This window comes from Ruditapes philippinarum, unplaced genomic scaffold (assembly GCF_026571515.1).
Source record: "Ruditapes philippinarum isolate M1 unplaced genomic scaffold, ASM2657151v2 ctg809_1_1_1_1, whole genome shotgun sequence".
Classification (NCBI taxonomy): Eukaryota; Metazoa; Mollusca; class Bivalvia; order Venerida; family Veneridae; genus Ruditapes; species Ruditapes philippinarum.
This window is the reverse complement of record NW_026855838.1, coordinates 123,805-141,030: the sequence shown is the minus strand read 5'-3', so window position 1 is coordinate 141,030 and position 17,226 is coordinate 123,805. Positions and strand designations below refer to the sequence as shown.

Genomic DNA, 17,226 nt, shown 5'->3' with positions numbered 1-17,226 from the left:
CTTTAGTGCATAGAAGTCACGATGCTTACTCAGTAAATGACATCACAATTCCTTTTCAGGCAGAACAATTCACAGAACACTGATGAACAGACTGACATTGGGCGAGCTGCCGCTCTGCTGGACGACGTCGTGAAAGTGTATTAGCACGACATTCGATATTAACTCATTAACAGCTATATTATCATAGTAACTTTCTTAAATTTTGACAAAGTACTACATGCGCATATATACCGCGATATTTCATCTTTATTGAGTGGCGTACAAAATACACGATGCTGGCACGACATTCAACACGAACTTTGGTAGTATAAAAAAATCTATACATGTTGGATATTTACTACAGTTGATTAAAGATATTATTGATCTTTGAAACGTGTTTTTATTTGATATTAACAGGTCTTTGTATTAAGTATAGTTTTATTGGTTAACTTTTTATGTAGTGTGTGTGAATGTATGTGTTCGCGTGTGAATGCGCGCGCATGCGTGTGTGTTTGGGAGCAGCTTAAATACACGATCAGAATCATTTTCTTCCTTTTATTTTGCTACTTCATTTGGAGAAATAAGATAAAATACAGGATTAGGATATGAAGACTACTTTAGGTTTCTTGTTGGTAAGATTAATTTATTTTCAAGTATATTGTTTCAACATTTATAACATTAATAATATGGAGATTATGTCTTATTTAAACAATTTATATTAATAATAATAAGGTTCTTTATGGATTCTTATTTTCTCTATTTTATCATTGAACTTAGACATTTTGAAAATGATGAATTAAATTAAATAATTTTGTGACACTTAACAATAATTATTGTATTGCAAAGACATATTGTCGAAAGCTTTGTAGGCTGATTGTCATTAGTACAAAATGTCGTCTGCATAGAATTTTAATTTTATCCTGAGACTTATCATAAGTTCCAGTTTTATTTAAATTTCTTTAAAGCTGCATGCCTACTTGATGAGCCAAAACATTTCAAGAAAATCAACTTAAGAAAATGTTCTAAGATTTTAATAAAAGAAAATTATTCAAGAGTCAAGTTATTATGTTATGTGGGATTAATGACCGATTCTGCAATAATACTGCGCGATCAACACAGGAAGGCTGTTTTTTTGCATTTTTTTTTACATCTTTTTGTAATTTACATGTATCGTATGTGCAGTTTGCAATGTGTATATAACTTACTTTGTTTATTTCACAATATTTTACTTTAAAATACATTTTCAAACTTTTCATGAAAATAAGCATTAATCTAAGGGGCATGACTGTAAAACCGATTGGTACCCGGCCAAACAGTGTGGTATCAAGCCTCTGGTCTGGTACCAAGCTTAAAGCTATGACACTCATAGTGGTTTATAGCCGACTTATGGTTTAAACTGTGGTTCGTATACTGATGGTATTAGAAAAAAAATTAAAATGATGTCCTGACGGATTTCTCCCATTCTGAACTATCTTTCTCTCTTTTTTATCTTACTGAAAAGAAATTTCAGTATAACGATACTGTTTTACTACAAGTTTTACATAATTAGTCTATCTTTATTTTTTTTTATTCGGGCGGCAACTTCTTTTATAGATAATACAACCAACTTTGTTTCTCGGCGATTTTTTTAATAGAAATCAAAAGTATGTGAATTGTTGTTTATTTTCTATGTACCTAACTATGTCAGGGAGGCAAATTTGCTTGCAAGATGGTCTTCAGATGCCGAGAAATGTTCTGAGATTTTATAAAAAAAAAATGACATTACAACGAAAACTTTGACTGATTCTTACTGACATTTTTTCTTCTCCACTACTAACGAAGGAATGGCTGTTGGTTGCATAGAAATGGCATTTGGCTGGCTAAATCTCCTTGTTGTCAAGGGGGCAATTTGGTTTTACTAAATTTCATTTTAGAAAAATCAACAGGAAACAAAATGTACGAAGCTGAAAAAGATTTGTCATTAATAAAGGACAATTTTCTGTCAGAATGCAAGTTAACAGCTGGTCGTCGAATAAACAGGTCAGGCAATAAAGCGAAAATGCAGCAATTTGAATGAAAGTATGTTACATGCAAAAAAAGCGAAAAATGTCGCGATGTGAAAAAAATGATAAAGTGCAACACTGCTTATCTCTGTGTCTAAACATTTTTGCATTCTTGAGTTGAAAAAGAGAAAAGACAACAAAATTATGGGGGAAAAACACACACACAAACAAGGTGTTGAGTTTAGCGTTAAATCTGTTGCATCTTTACTTTTTTGTGATGAGAGTGCAACAATGAGAATACAATATCCAGTTACAATTATAATCAATAAACTGTTTATATTTGAGGTAATTATTTTATATACTGTGGTATATGACATATGTGTAACATGCAATGTGGTTAAACTAAATTATTTCCTTTAAAGCGATCTGCCATTAATAAAGGAGGAATTTATTTCAGATTTTACTATGCATAGTAATGTTAACTGCTGGTCGTCGATTTAACAGGTCAGGCAAAAAACAAAGTTTATTTTGTTCACACGATGCTGTAAGTAATTATTGAAATTATCTAAATCTAAATTGTTATTTGACACATTTCGATTGATATGACATCGGTTGAAACTATTTTATGACTACATGTAAAATTGTGCAAAATGTTTAAAAATAAAGTATTGCTTTGAATCATAGTGATAAAACATTAATGAGCCGCGCCATGACAAAACCAACATAGCGCGTTTGCGACTAGCATGGAATCAGACCAGTCTGATCATGATCCATGCTGTCCGCTATCCGTTTCTCTTCTTGTACATGTAATAGAGTTGGTTTTGTCATGGCGCAGCTCATTTATACTTGAACTCTTGGATGTATCTATTAACAATGTAATTATATGAGGGGCATTGGTCAACAACTTTAAATTTCTATTTTAAAATGTGAATGTGGTTTTAAATTTAAGACTAAATGAAATGTATTTAATGCCTAATTTAAAATATTATGATAATAGGATTGCGACTCTGATCAGTTATGTCGGCGAATGTTCCGTGATTGTGAAATACCCAAAAAATGTTTTCCGGGTAAGAAATTATGTTTGCTTACTTATATAATTCAAGAAGGTTACTATCTAGTAATAAATGATGGAAGAAGATACATTATCTATTTTACAGTTTTCTCTTGATTGATATTTAACTTAAAACAGCCCGGTGAAATTGATTGTAAAAATTATAAATATCTGTTGCATAATGCTGGTATTATAAACCTAAAGGCACTTTACAACTTAAGTATTATATTTTCCTTAGCAACAAATATTGGAAATACGTGTACAAGAAATTCCGACTGCTGGGATACGGATCCAATGTTTCCATGTGATGGTACCCGTTGTCGGTGTCAGGACGGGGTGTGCACATGTGGAGAGTGTTTTACTGAAGTAGATCAACGTTGCGAACCAACTCAATCACGTGAGTTAATGTTATCTTTTAATTCGTTAATAAATAAGTAAACTTGAATAAAAGATAAAGTGGTGTCTAAAATAGTAGAACTGATTGTTTTATTTAAACAATGTATATAATTGGTATAAGATCGAGGTAGCTGCAGTTAAAAGAAACAACGAAGATATACTAAAGCAAAAACAAAAACAACTTATCCACACTATACAAGTATAGTTATATTTACATTAATTTACATAATTATTTCAGAAGCAGGACGTACAGGAACCTCATTTCATACAGGGTATATGTTCTCATTAAGCACTTCCTCTGGCTCCCAATATTTGTATATCTTGAGTCCGTGTGCAAACGTTAACATTACCGTTCCATTTTTATCGATACTTGATGAACCACATGAGGTTATAAACTCAAAAGTAATTGAATTTCCCCCCACCCTTCAAGTGAAATCGGATGGAGTCCCTTCAAATAAGACCGTTTACATAAAATCAGATAGCCAAGTAACTGTCTACTGGCTAAATTCTAAGACGAATTCTGCGGATGGGGGACGCATCTTATCGGACGAAGAGTTAGGACAAGAATACATATTAGCAAGTGACCGATCAGGAAACACCAGACCAGACAGATTTGAGCAGTTTCTTATAGTATCCTTACAAAATGGTACATCTGTACAAATTGAATATTCTGACGGTTCTCAAGAAACTATTTCATTAGAAGCAATGGAAGCTTTCAGGAAAAAAGGTACCGAATTTTCAGGCACCATTGTCACGTCAAACGAACTGATTGCTGTAAAGTCAGGTCATGAATGTTTTGTAGCTGATGGTGGCCGTTGCGACCTCATGTCAGAACAAATTCCTCCGGTATCTTCTCTCGGCTGCATTCACATTATAGGATACATGAAGCCTTTCCTAACTTCATACGTGAGAATTGCTATTCCTTTCGACCATACAGATGTGACCATTTTTGACGAGGACGGTAACGTGGTGGATTGCCTTGTAGGAATGTCCCGTGGTGACACCTTTGTTAAAAGTTATTCAAATGTCGCATTATCAGTTATATCAACGGAAAGAGTTCTCGTTATCCAGTATGGGGATGATTATGAAGAAGATCCTGTCCGAGATTCTTCTATGATGCAAATCTTGTCAATTGACCGCTATGTTTCGACATATGACTTTTACGTCCCGGAAAATTTCGAACAGGCCATATTAGAGATAATTATTGAATCCACTTTAGATCCTACTGGATTATTATTGGATGGCATGATGCTGAGCGTAACAGAAACTGTCTCGGCAACAGTACCTGGTTATGGAACATATGATATAATCTACTCAAACGTTAGTCCTGGAAGCCATACGTTAACTCATGCAGATGTTGCCGTTTATACAGCATTTGTGTATGCAAGAAGAGTGAGGGCTGAATATGCAATTGTGCTATAAAAATAGAAATTTGGTAACCGGAATGGAGCTGACCTGTGCGAAATTCTTTTAGTTATATGTATTATAGGGCTTAATGAAAGCGGGTGTTTTTTATATTTGACTTACTATTAACATATTGTTACCATTATATTTTGATCGTATTTTGATATGTGGATTATGATCATATGTTCTTTTGTTGTTTTTTTTTTTTTATTGTATAATATTCATTTCATTCATTCTATCACTCATAGTAGGCCTACACGCATTGTTTGTTCAATCATATTTCATTCCTGTGGGGAACTGTATAACTCTTAAACGGTTTGTTTACAAATTTATTTGGGATATTAACACAATAAAGGATCAGAAATAGTATTATGATTTGGTGTTGACTTCATGGCAAAACTGTTACAAATGATTCCACTGAAAAGTCAGACCTTATATCATCTAGTGTGTTTCTGGATACAAATAAAAAAAACTGACAAAAATTTTACCGAGAAAGTTATATTTGATAATATCACAGTGAAAATTATCAAAAATATAGGTTCACACTTTTCAATGACAAAAAAGCAAACAAATATCCTTTATAAATTTTATTGATGTCCATGTTAGCAATAAGTTTTAAGGTTCATGTATATATAACTAAATTACCTTCTCATATACAGTGGTGCTTGTATTAGTGAAGGTTTTACTATTTTAATTTATTTCTTCATCACTGTCTCGTTTACAATATGTAATTTTAAGCATTGCGGTTTTTAACTTATAAGGGAGACACCTCCACATTTTTCCATATTACAAACGTCTAGAGTGCAAATGCAGATTTACCTCCCTTATTAATACGACGCCTATGTTGAATGCATATTTTCCAATACTAAGGATCAATAAGACTTCCCAGCAGGTACTATATGTACCAACTGGGACTAAAAATATACACCCCAGGTACCAATCAATCAAGAAAAGTAAACCATTTAAAGTCATTTAATTTGCATTAATAGTATAAGAGAAGTAGTCCAGACAAAATCAAAAAAACATTAAAGTAGCTTGCAACGCAAAAACAGGCCAAAACACCTTTTTGTGTTATATAAAGGGCCAATACTTGGTCAAAAATCATGCAAGAGCAGACCCCGTATAATATGCACATTAACTTGAATTACTGATCAGTCATGTAAAGTTTCATTGAAATTGCTTAAGTTGTATAAGAACAGAACCCCAAACTTTAAGAAAATCATTAAAAGACCAAAATGTGGATGATATGCACAACTACATCTGTAGACCTTGTACTGATCATTCCTGTGAAGATTGGGTGAAATTGCCCCAGTATTGTTTGAGAAGTAGTCCGGGCAAGATTTGTTACGGACGGACAGATAAACGGACAGACAACGGAAATGATCCCTCTGTAGCAGGCAACACTAAAATGGACGTTAATATTCCTGTTAAGATCTATTAAGGACTGTGAAACTGATTTTTGTTTTGTTGCCCACAAGTTACCAGTGTAGAACCATTAACTTCATGTTTAATTCCTTGATAATATCATCAAATGAAAATGATATCAGCATTTAGCAGAAAAATAAGTGGTTTTCTTTTGTTGTTGTTTTTTTACCCTTTCATGGTCAGCTAATAAACATGAATTACATTGAGATAATGTTATGGTTAGTTGGAACTTACAGACAATAAAACACAAACAATGTTTTTAAATCAACACTTTTTAATATCAACATTAGAAAAGAAGCAGAAAAAAACTCAAAAACAATATAACAAAAAAATATACAAGAGGGCCATGATGGCCCTAGATCGCTCACCTGAATTATCAAACTCATCCAAACAATTACCTAGACAAGCATTCTGACCAAGTCTCATGACAGGTGAGTCAAAAATGTGACCACTACAGTGTTAACAAGGATTATCCATATTTGAGCAGTGCGACCTAGTGTTTTACCCAGGTGACACATATTCAAACTTGACCTAGAAATCATCAAAACAAACTTTCAGACCAATTTCCAGATACTTGGATCAAACAGTAGCAACTAGAGTGTTAACAAGATTTTTCTATTTTTAGCTCCGGTGACCTAGTTTCACATGCGATTTCGAACTCATCCAAGCAATTACCTAGACAAGCATTCTGACCAAGTTTTGATGATAATGGAGTCGAAAATGTGACCACTAGAATGTTACAAGGTTTTTCCATATTTGGGCGGTGTGACCTAGTTTTTCATCCAAGATGACCCATGTTCGATCTTGACTTAGAAATCATCAAAACAAACTTTCAGACCAATTAACAGAATATTTGGATCACAACAGTAGCCACTAGAGTGTTAACAATATTTTTCTATTTTTAGCTCCTGTGACCTAGTTTTTCATCGAGATGTCCAATGTTCGATTTATTCCCAGCAATGACCTAGACAAGTTTCCTGACCAAGTTTGATGACAATTGAGTCAAAATTGTGACCACTAGAGTGTTAACAAGGTTTTTCTATTTTAGCTCCTGTGACCTAGTTTTTCATCCGAGATGACCCATGTTCGAACTCATCCGAGTTATTACCTAGACAAGCATCTTGATCAAGTTTGATGATGATTGATGCAAAAATGTGACCGCTAAAGTGTTAACAAGGTTTTTCTATTTTTAGCTCCGGTGACCTACTTTTTCATCCGAGATGACCCATGTTCGAACTCATCCAAGCTATCAACTAGATAAGCATCCTGACCAAGTTTGAGGATGATTGATGCAAAAATGTGACCGCTAGAGTGTTAACAAGGTTTTTCTATTTATAGCTCCGGTGACCTAGTTTTTCATCCGAGATGACCCATATTCGAACTCATCCGAGCTATTATCTAAACAAGCATCCTGACAAAGTTTGATGATGATTGGGTCAAAAATGTGACCACTAGAGTGGTCACAAGGTTTTTCTATTTTAGCTCCTGTGACCTAGTTTTTCATCAGAGATGACCCATGTTCGAACTCATCCAAGCAATTGACTAGACAAGCATTCTGACCAAGTTTGATGATGATTGGTTCAAAAATGTGACCACTAGAGTGTTCACAAGGTTTTTCTATTTATAGCTCCTGTGACCTACTTTTTCATCCGAGATGACCCATGTTCGAACTCATCCGAAGCTATCACCTAGACAAACATCCTGACCAAGTTTGATGAAGATTGGGTCAAAAATGTGACCTCTAGAGTGTTCACAAGGTTTTTCTATTTTTAGCTCTTGTGACCTAGTTTTTCATCTGAGATGACCCATGTTCGAACTCATCCGAGCTTTCAACTAGATAAGCATCCTGACCAAGTTTGATGATGATTGAGGCAAAAATGCGACCGCTAGAGTGTTCACAAGCAATTGTGGACGGCCGGACGGACGACGGACGACGGACGACGGACGACGGACATTCATCGATCCTAAAAGCTCACCCTGAGCAAGCTCAGGTGAGCTAATAAAAAAAATTAACACATGAATAGAAAAAACAACTAGAAATTTAAATAAGTGCACAACAATGAAGTTTTTAAATTGACACCTTTTATATAAACATGATAAGCAAAAACAAAATTATAAAGTCAATGACAAGAAACAATCACACAGTCATATATCTACAAGACCTACAATGTGCTTTTCAGACTAAAATTAAGATTGTATCAAATGCAATTTGGTATCATAGAGATTAATCTTACAAAACCTTAACAGGGAATCAAAAAGCTCACAAAGGCTACAATCATGCTAGAATTATGATACTTGGACAGTGACCTGAAACTTAATATACAATAATCCCAAAAACATGTGAAAAATATTTCTAGTTGATGTGAAAAATTATTTTAACAAGGTATTCTTTAAGTAAACAAAAGGATGTAATTAAACAACAATTCATGCTAGAGTTATGGGCCTAAGTAGTCAGCGAGCTTTGTTTATGACCATTTAGTTTCCAGGAAACGGAAGGTCAAGAAGGGAAGCACAACTTTAAATTATTGAAATAGTCACAATCATGTTATAGTGCATGTAACATCAACATAACTCAATTTTCCCCATAACCTCAACTCAACTCTTCCTGCAACCTCAATTAAACTCAACACTTCCCGTTACCTAAACTAACCTCAACTCAACTATCCCCGTAACCTCAACTCAACTCAACTCTCTCCGTAACATCAACTCAATTCAACTATGATCCCTGAAACATCATCGCAAGTCTCCCTTAACCTCAACTTAACTCTCCCTGTAATCTCAACTCAACTTTCCCCGAACACTCAACTCTCCCCATAAGCTCAACTCAACTCTAACCGTAACCTCATATCAACACTTCCCGGAACCTCAACTCAACTTTCCCTCTAACCTCAAGTCATTTCTCCCCGGAACCTCAACTTAACTCTACCCAGAACCAAAACTCAACTCTCTCTGTAACCACATCTCTCCCTCTAACCTCAAATCATCTCTCCCCGAAACCTCAACTCAACTCTACCCGGAACGCCAACTCAACTCTACCCGGAACGCCAACTCAACTCTACCCGGAACGCCAACTCAACTCTACCCGGAACGCCAACTCAACTCTCCTTGTAACCACATCTTAAAAATCCCCATAACCGCAACTCAACTCTCCTCATACACTCAACTCAACATTCCGCATACATTCAACTCAACTTTCCCCATAATCTCAACTCAACTCTCCCCGGAACCTCAATTCAACACACCCTTGAACATCAACTCAACTCTCCACATACTCTCAATTCAACTCACCTCTCCCCGGAGCATCAACTCAACTCTCCCTTGAACCTCATCTCAACTCTTCCCATTCACACAACACAATTTGAAAAATCGGCTATAAATAGGTTAGCCGGTGCTTTATGATTGCAATTTTTCATTATAATTAGGTAATTATGTATGGCAAGGATGAAGACCAGAAATACGTAAACAGGTCAAAACTTGTGAATTGGCAAGTTATTTCGAAATTTTACTGAAAACTACCAGATTTGAAGCAAGAGGCGATTAAAATGGCCTGTGAATTAGGCTTTGACACACAATACAAGATGTAAGACTAGCTTAATCATTAAAGTTTAATTTAGCACCTAAAACTCATTTTTGAACGATGAAAATAACCATTTTAACGAGTGTTTTTGTAGTATATACAGATGCTTTCCGACGAACTCCGTGACAGTTATCACAAGAACTCCTGAACAAGTTGTCATAAGAACTCCATCCTTCGTGTAACACTTCCTCCCCCGTGATTATACATGTAATTAATTGCTCGTGCAAATCATGGTTAAATTGAGTTGTTGCCACTAATTAAAATATGCCCCTCGTATGTAGCATCTTATAGAAATATTCCGTGTTTCAAATTTCAGCGGAAAAAATTAGGAGGTACACACACCTAATTGAAGGGACACAATTACGGCAAATCCATGACAAGAGTTACTGCACTCTTACAAACAAGTGGAGCTGACGATAATTATCAGCTATTCCAAGTTTCAAAATTCTAGAGTTCAGTCTCTACTCGTACATTGTAATCAACCAAGGGGTAATACAAACTCCTCACAGTGATTGCCTCCCTTGCCAGATCACTGTAGACACAGATATGGGGAGATCATTGCATAGGAGATTGGGTGTGATAGTGACGTACTTCGAGCGCGGATGTGACGTGTCCACATTTCTACACTGTCAAAAAACAAAACACAATAGGATAATTTCATATTTTTATTATAAAACTTTTTTATCAATCATAATGAGGTTACATTTAAATACTTATGCAAAAATTTAAAACGTATCATCATGCAACATAGATTTATAACATTCAATGAAACATCTAGATAAAATTCATACTTGAAACAAGAGCATCGCATGCAGTTTTAACGCTCCTCTGTTTAGAAAGGGGCATAACTCCAAAAATATTACTTTCACAAGTACGTACCTTGTCCAACAACTTAACTCTTTCACAATAAGCAAGTATTCAAACTTTTATGAAATGAGCTAAGCCCGTTGTGCCCAAAAAATGCATTTATTTTTTCTCAAAAACATTTTATTTTTCATACTCTGTTATAGTTTCCAAAAAGGTACTCATTGGTGAATTACTTGAACCATCTTTTTATTCTTTTAGTATAGTGTTTTAGTGATTTGTTTGGGAGTCAGAATACTTCTTTGTTTACATTTGCTTTAATGTTACTTTGATGACCAATAATTTCACATTCCGCGCTTATCTCTTCAGGTGTTAGTTAAGGATCTTAAATGCCCTAAAAACATTACCTGAACGTTATTAAACTCATTTTTGTACTTTTTAAAGATTAATGTTTTTTCTTTCTGAGACATAATGTGCCTTTGATGATTTTGCACAACAACGACAACGCAGCAATCATAAAAGCTCAGCTTTTTCTTTGAAACAGACAAGCTAAAAATGTTTTTGTTTACTGTATTTTATTTAGATTAAGTAAACAATTTCTTTAAATTATAATTGAAAAACTAGTCAATAGTTTTACAAAGTAAAAACACTTCAAATGACCAAATAAAAAAACAAACTTGTAATTAAATTTGAAACTTTTTATGCAGAGAACTTGAAGAAAGTAAGATCAGTTTCATTATCATTTTCTTTTTATTTCTAAAACAAATTTATGTAGAAAGATCCACACTTTTTAAAAAGACAAATCAAATTGAAAATGAAAGAAAAAAAAATTATATTCCTTTTTTTTTTAAAGACATATATAAAATATTTTTCTACTTTTTCAGGATGGACGGAGAGGATCAAAATAATTGTTTTACTACACATATTCTGGTCTTCGGGGCAAGTTATGTTTTAAAGTTACAATAAAAGATCAAGCTTTACGTAACAGTTCTGACCTTACAACAAATGCCAAATACAAACTGTACTACTTAGTGTTTATTTCCAAACACCTATATATACGATATCATAAAATGTTTACTTTGGTAACTTTTTTCCTTTTTATTATAAAATATGCATTACAAAGAGCCTAAGAAAAAATCTGATAAAACAAATCAGTCTTTAAATGAGAGAAATAAGTTTATAAGTATAGCTGTTTGATAAGGGTCAATATGAAATATATACACACCCTTTTAATTCAATAATTCGTTAAGTTGCTTTTACCACCAAAGCCAGGCTAGGCAGCAGTTTTGACAGTTGAGCTGGCTCTTAAAACATGGCTCCTTAAATTTACTTCTTAATTAAAGTAACGGAAAGTTCTCTCTAGCTTCATATATTTTTTCTTCTGTTAACTAAAAATCTACCTAATATAGCAATAATAATTTCTATGATAGTTATACGAGTATGTGTATGTATGTATGTAGTGACTATAAAATATTAAAAACAACAAAAACCAAAGAAAAAAAAACAACATAAAGTAATTGAAAGAGGGATAAAAAATGCTTATAAGCTAACATAACTGTCAATTACATTGACATAGTTACACAAACAAACAAAATCTACAGGTTTATGTATGGTAATAATAATATCTAAACTGAATTTTACACATCCATTTAATCCACTAAATTTCCTAGGTATTTCACTGAAAACTTTTTTGACATGATGGGACTAGAAGTTTTTCTCAAGACAATTTCTGGTATCAAATCTTAGTTCAAGCAAATTTAAAATTTCTTCTTTTTTTACCACCTCTCCCCCCCCCCCCCCCACCTGCCCCCTACTTACACCTAAAAATATATAGAGGAAAAAAACTGCATAACATTTTTTTTTATTCAGGTATATCAAATTACAATATCATACTGTCCCCTGTTCTTATACACCTTTAACAAAACATAAAACACACTGACTTGGCACTATAAAAATACAACAAAAAATGGCAAACTAATGATTGGAAGAGCTAAAATTATACAAATTCTCAGAATAATGCATCTTCAAAGATAGCATTGGCTAAAATAAAATAACACAGAATGTAGAAAAATTCAATCAATGTGGTGGTGCTATCAAAAAAACTTCCTTTCCTCTGACGATTTTCTTATACACAATGACTTTAGTAAGAAATGGTAAATATTAAATGGTAGAATAAATTTCTTAAATAATCAATGAAAAAAGTTACAGTAAACGTTAAGATTCAGTTTTTTTTCTGTTATAAAAAAGGCAATATAAATCCTGCTATATTCACAAAGCAATATCAAAATAAATATGCAAAAATATGATACAAAACTAATATACATAATACAATGCATTACACATTCATTACAGCAATCACACAAACACGAAAATATTCCCTATGAAATAATAATACCGGTAGTTATCAGGTTGCTCACTGGAGTCCATTTTGACAGTGCAAAAAAAAACATGGTTGAACAATAAGAAATAGATAATAAATCTATTTTTATCCTCTGTGACCTTGACCCAATACACCTGCACCTACTGGTAGAGGTCTGTGGTAGTATTATCAACACACTGAATTATGTAAAATTTCAGCCAATTAATGAAAGTACTTCAAGAAAAGAGAATGTGCCAGATGGACAGACCAGATCATCTCTGTTCTAACAAAATGTGTTACATTTAAACAGTTTAAGGAATACAATATGACCATTTGAATCTTCAGTTTTCAAGTCATAGTATTCATGCAACATTAAAAAAAAAACTTCAATGAGCACTATACAGTAATCATTTGAACCTTTTGTTTCTATATTTGTGTTTTAGCACTTTTCATGTCAAATCTGAATTGACTAGTTTATAATATAAACCTCTAAACATAACATGAAATGAAGTATTTCTCCTTTATTCCAAGTGCTGCTTATATGTTCACATTTTACTGCTAATGACATTCCATCATTCATTCACAGAAAAAAAATCATAATTCTTCAAGTTTCATGAAAATCTATGAAAATTATTACAGAATTTCTCATGAAAGTTTATGAAAAGTTATGAAAACTGCCAAGAAATTTCAAGAAAATTTCGGCATTTCTGCTTTGAAATATTTTCAAAATAATGAAGACGTTCAGAAATTTCAAGAAAGGTTTATGAAAAACGTTTGAGTGGAGAAAAATCAAATATACTTACATATACACACAATTTACAACAATGATTTCATATATATATAATATACATGTGTATAGTGTAAAACTTATAATGAAATAAACATATACAAAAAGCAGCAGTAACAGCGCATCAATTTGATTGGTTTATAACAAGTATGAACTGCTGATAGTAAAAGCACCATTTTGAAAACGGACATGGAGGCATGGAAATGGTCGTAAAGATTATAGTAACACTTGGCATAATTCAATAAGCTACCTGGACAAGTACAGCAGAATTGCCATGACATCTCAATATTTTCAAGTTAATTTCAAAAGAAATTCAGAAAAAAAAATCAGCCTTTGTCAATAATTCTATTAATAGATATGGGAGAATTCTTTTTAAAGCTAGCTGAAAGATATATATTCGTCAAATCTTTTCATACATATTTGAGTTAAAAAAATGAAGAAAAATTATTTTTTTTATCCAAGATGGCTAAAAAAAATCCAAGATGGCTTATCATTATCAACTAATCTATTTTCCCAATTATCTTAACATTTTTTCCAAACAACTTCATTGCTTTCCCAAATATTTAATAATTTTTCAGTACTAAAATAGTTACAAAAACATCTCCTTTCTCAAATATTCTTTTCTTATCTAAGCTCAACAGAAATGATTACATGGAAAAAAAGCCTGTTGAGTAAATATTGCCATTTCCATCCCACTGCCTTAAGTAAGAAAGTCCTTTTTGATACCATCACATTTGCATAGAATGTATTGCTAGTGTATATGATTAGTCAACACTTCTCTAATGTGCAAACCTTAAAATGCTTTTTAAATTATCAGAAATCAGAACATCAGACCAATATACATACTCTATCAAAAACTTCATTTCAACTCCATCTCATTCTAAAATCGATTCAAAATATCCCTATTTTGCCATGATTTATATGTACTTTATACAATAACCATGCATGTTTGTAACAAAAACAAAAACTAAAATGAAACTACATTTCTTTTTTGTCTAAACAAAAGCTATAGAGACAAATAGAGGCCACTTTTTTCCAGTCTTTTGTCTTTTGGGTCAACAGCACTTCAAATTGTTATATAAGTTAATATCAACACTGTAATGCCATTATGTACAAATATATTCCAATCTAGTTCAATTTAATTAAAAACTACATTTTGAAAATTGTAAATTTTGCAATTGTAAATTTTCATTAAACAATTGTGAAAAAAAGATACCACTTTTTGGTTTTGTCAACTGGGGCCTATTTCTGCCCAAAAACTGAGTAAAAAAAACATTGGAGGTTATGTGATGATTTCTTCATTATGATAGCAACTTGTATAATATATTCAATGCATAATAATGACTACGTTTTATGTTACTAAATATAGAAGCAGTTGATGATGTAATATGTCTTGCATTATGCAATCTTATAAATGTACAAAAATTCAATGCAACTAGCAATAAATCTAAAATCTGTTCACTCAACAGTATCTAAAATTTGAAGCCTTCAGTCCATGATTCTACAAATCTATTAACTGTCTATTTTCATGAATAATCAATGAACACATGTATATTTCTTTATGAATATTCAATGAATGGTTTTATGAATATTCAATGAACAGTTTCATGAATATTCAATGAATGGTTTTATGAATATTCAATGAACTTTAAATGAACGGTTTTATGAATATTCAATATAAGAAAAGCTAAATTCAGATCAAATTAACAAATATTTTACGACGGCTATTGCTGACCTTTTTAAACAGTATAATATCACCTAAGTATCCTTCTCTAACATTTCCTCTATGGACAGTACCAAAAAGAGAAAAGTCAAAATCAAATCTTTCATATCACCTTAATCATTCTATAATGTAATATCAAGACTGTACATATTTTGTTAATCAACTTCCTGTATGAAATTTGAGACTTCACAAATAGATAAGGCAGTTCATATATCACTAACACCAAGGCCGGTTGTCTCATAAAAAAACACTTGTGTACTACTATTTTATTACCATGTGAACCGTCTGCTCGATTTGTAATCATGGCTTTCTACTAACATAATCTCAATGGTTGAACAATGACTTTCTAACACAAGCACATTTATGAAACAAGCTTGAAATACTATCTCAGTTCAAATTTTTTTTCTGAAATCCGAAATGAAATATTTCTACACTTCTTTTTAAATATCTTATTGCAATAAACACTTTGAAGATTTTTATCCCAATTCTAGTTAAAGTCATCAATCTATTTTACATGAATTTAAAATGAACTATGGATAACAATTTGTCAAGAAAGACAGAATTACTGTGAAATATACCATTTAAAAAACCCAATCACTTTAATATGTAAAATAATTGTTGTAGTTCAGTTTCTTTATCTGTTTCAAACTTGTGATATTTAAATTCTTTACAAACCAATAAAAAATGTGTATCATTTCTTTTTTACAATGGATGTGATTAGAAATCATCTTAGTAAACAGTAATTCAATGTATGGTACAAAATTATCCAATCACTTTTACTACCTGTTTTCCTGGGAGAATAAAATTGCATGGTCCATTGTGTATGTAGTATTTATATACATAAAATCTGTAGTATGTTTAATATGAATTCACAATAAATCTGCGATCAAAAATCCAAGACAAACCCAACATGAAGTAGATAGGTCAGGCCTGTCCGGCATGTGCAGTAGCTAAATCAGACCAGATCAAAGCAAGCAAAGTTGATAACATATTACTACTTTATCACTTAGTTTACTTTTCCTTTCACTTTTGAACGAAACAATCTTCCATAAATTGTTGTCGAGCATCAATTTTTTTTTTCACTTATCACAATTGAAAAATTGTAAAGACACAGTTTTGATGAAAGTATTTGTACATTTGTCTATGTTAACTGAGATTACTATATAAATGTCATGATTCCGATTTTTACGTAATTTATTTACCAGCGTAGGTGGGATTTTTAAATGTAGATGTAGCCTGCTGATAGATAGGATTCTCGCCCTGAAAATAAATCAAAATGTAGAATAAATTACAAAACCAGAAATATTGAACAAAGATAATTGTGACACAAACTCCTGCAATAAATCTTAATAATAATAATAATAATATTTTGAGTTAAAATGACAATTATAAATATGATATAATAAAATGTGAATCAATGTAAGCAAACAGTATGTGAGCATTAAAGATCCTGTTACTCTATTTTTTATGGTTTTATATCATAAATATGATGCTCAAAAGATTTATCAATATTGTAAGTTCCAAAAAGCTTTATTTGTAAAGATATAACCAAATTTACATTTCATGTAAATAAAAGGAGGTAATTAGAAATTTATTTTGGATAAAGTCTAAGCCAAATTTTTCAATAAGAAATGAATGCATATCTTTTAAAGAATACTTATAATGCGAATAAACATTTGCAGTACATAGTCAACATATTCTTTGATGATGAAGTAAGTATATACATATATAAAATTTCA

General features: G+C 32.3%; 2 protein-coding genes across 7 annotated transcripts in view; one reads left to right on the top strand and one right to left on the bottom strand.

Moving 5' to 3' along the window:
- Window positions 1-470: 470 nt before the first annotated feature.
- On the top strand, window positions 471-5,181 carry LOC132744551 (uncharacterized). Its single transcript, XM_060733299.1, has 5 exons — window positions 471-611; window positions 2,419-2,505; window positions 2,959-3,028; window positions 3,251-3,409; window positions 3,647-5,181. The coding sequence occupies exons 1-5, from the start codon at window positions 585-587 to the stop codon at window positions 4,828-4,830; spliced, it is 1,527 nt and encodes a 508-aa protein (XP_060589282.1). The 5' UTR covers window positions 471-584; the 3' UTR covers window positions 4,831-5,181.
- A 5,285-nt stretch (window positions 5,182-10,466) lies between these two features.
- LOC132744556 (integrin beta-PS-like) overlaps window positions 10,467-17,226 on the bottom strand; it is a 31,628-nt gene continuing 24,868 nt past the window's right edge. For all 6 annotated transcript variants that reach the window (XM_060733304.1, XM_060733308.1, XM_060733305.1 and 3 more), the window contains one exon: window positions 10,467-16,747. Coding sequence is in view for 2 of the 6 variants with exons in the window: in XM_060733308.1 (XP_060589291.1) it covers window positions 16,682-16,747 (66 nt within the window). In the remaining 4 variants the exon portion in view is untranslated. The remainder of the gene's footprint in view (window positions 16,748-17,226) is intronic.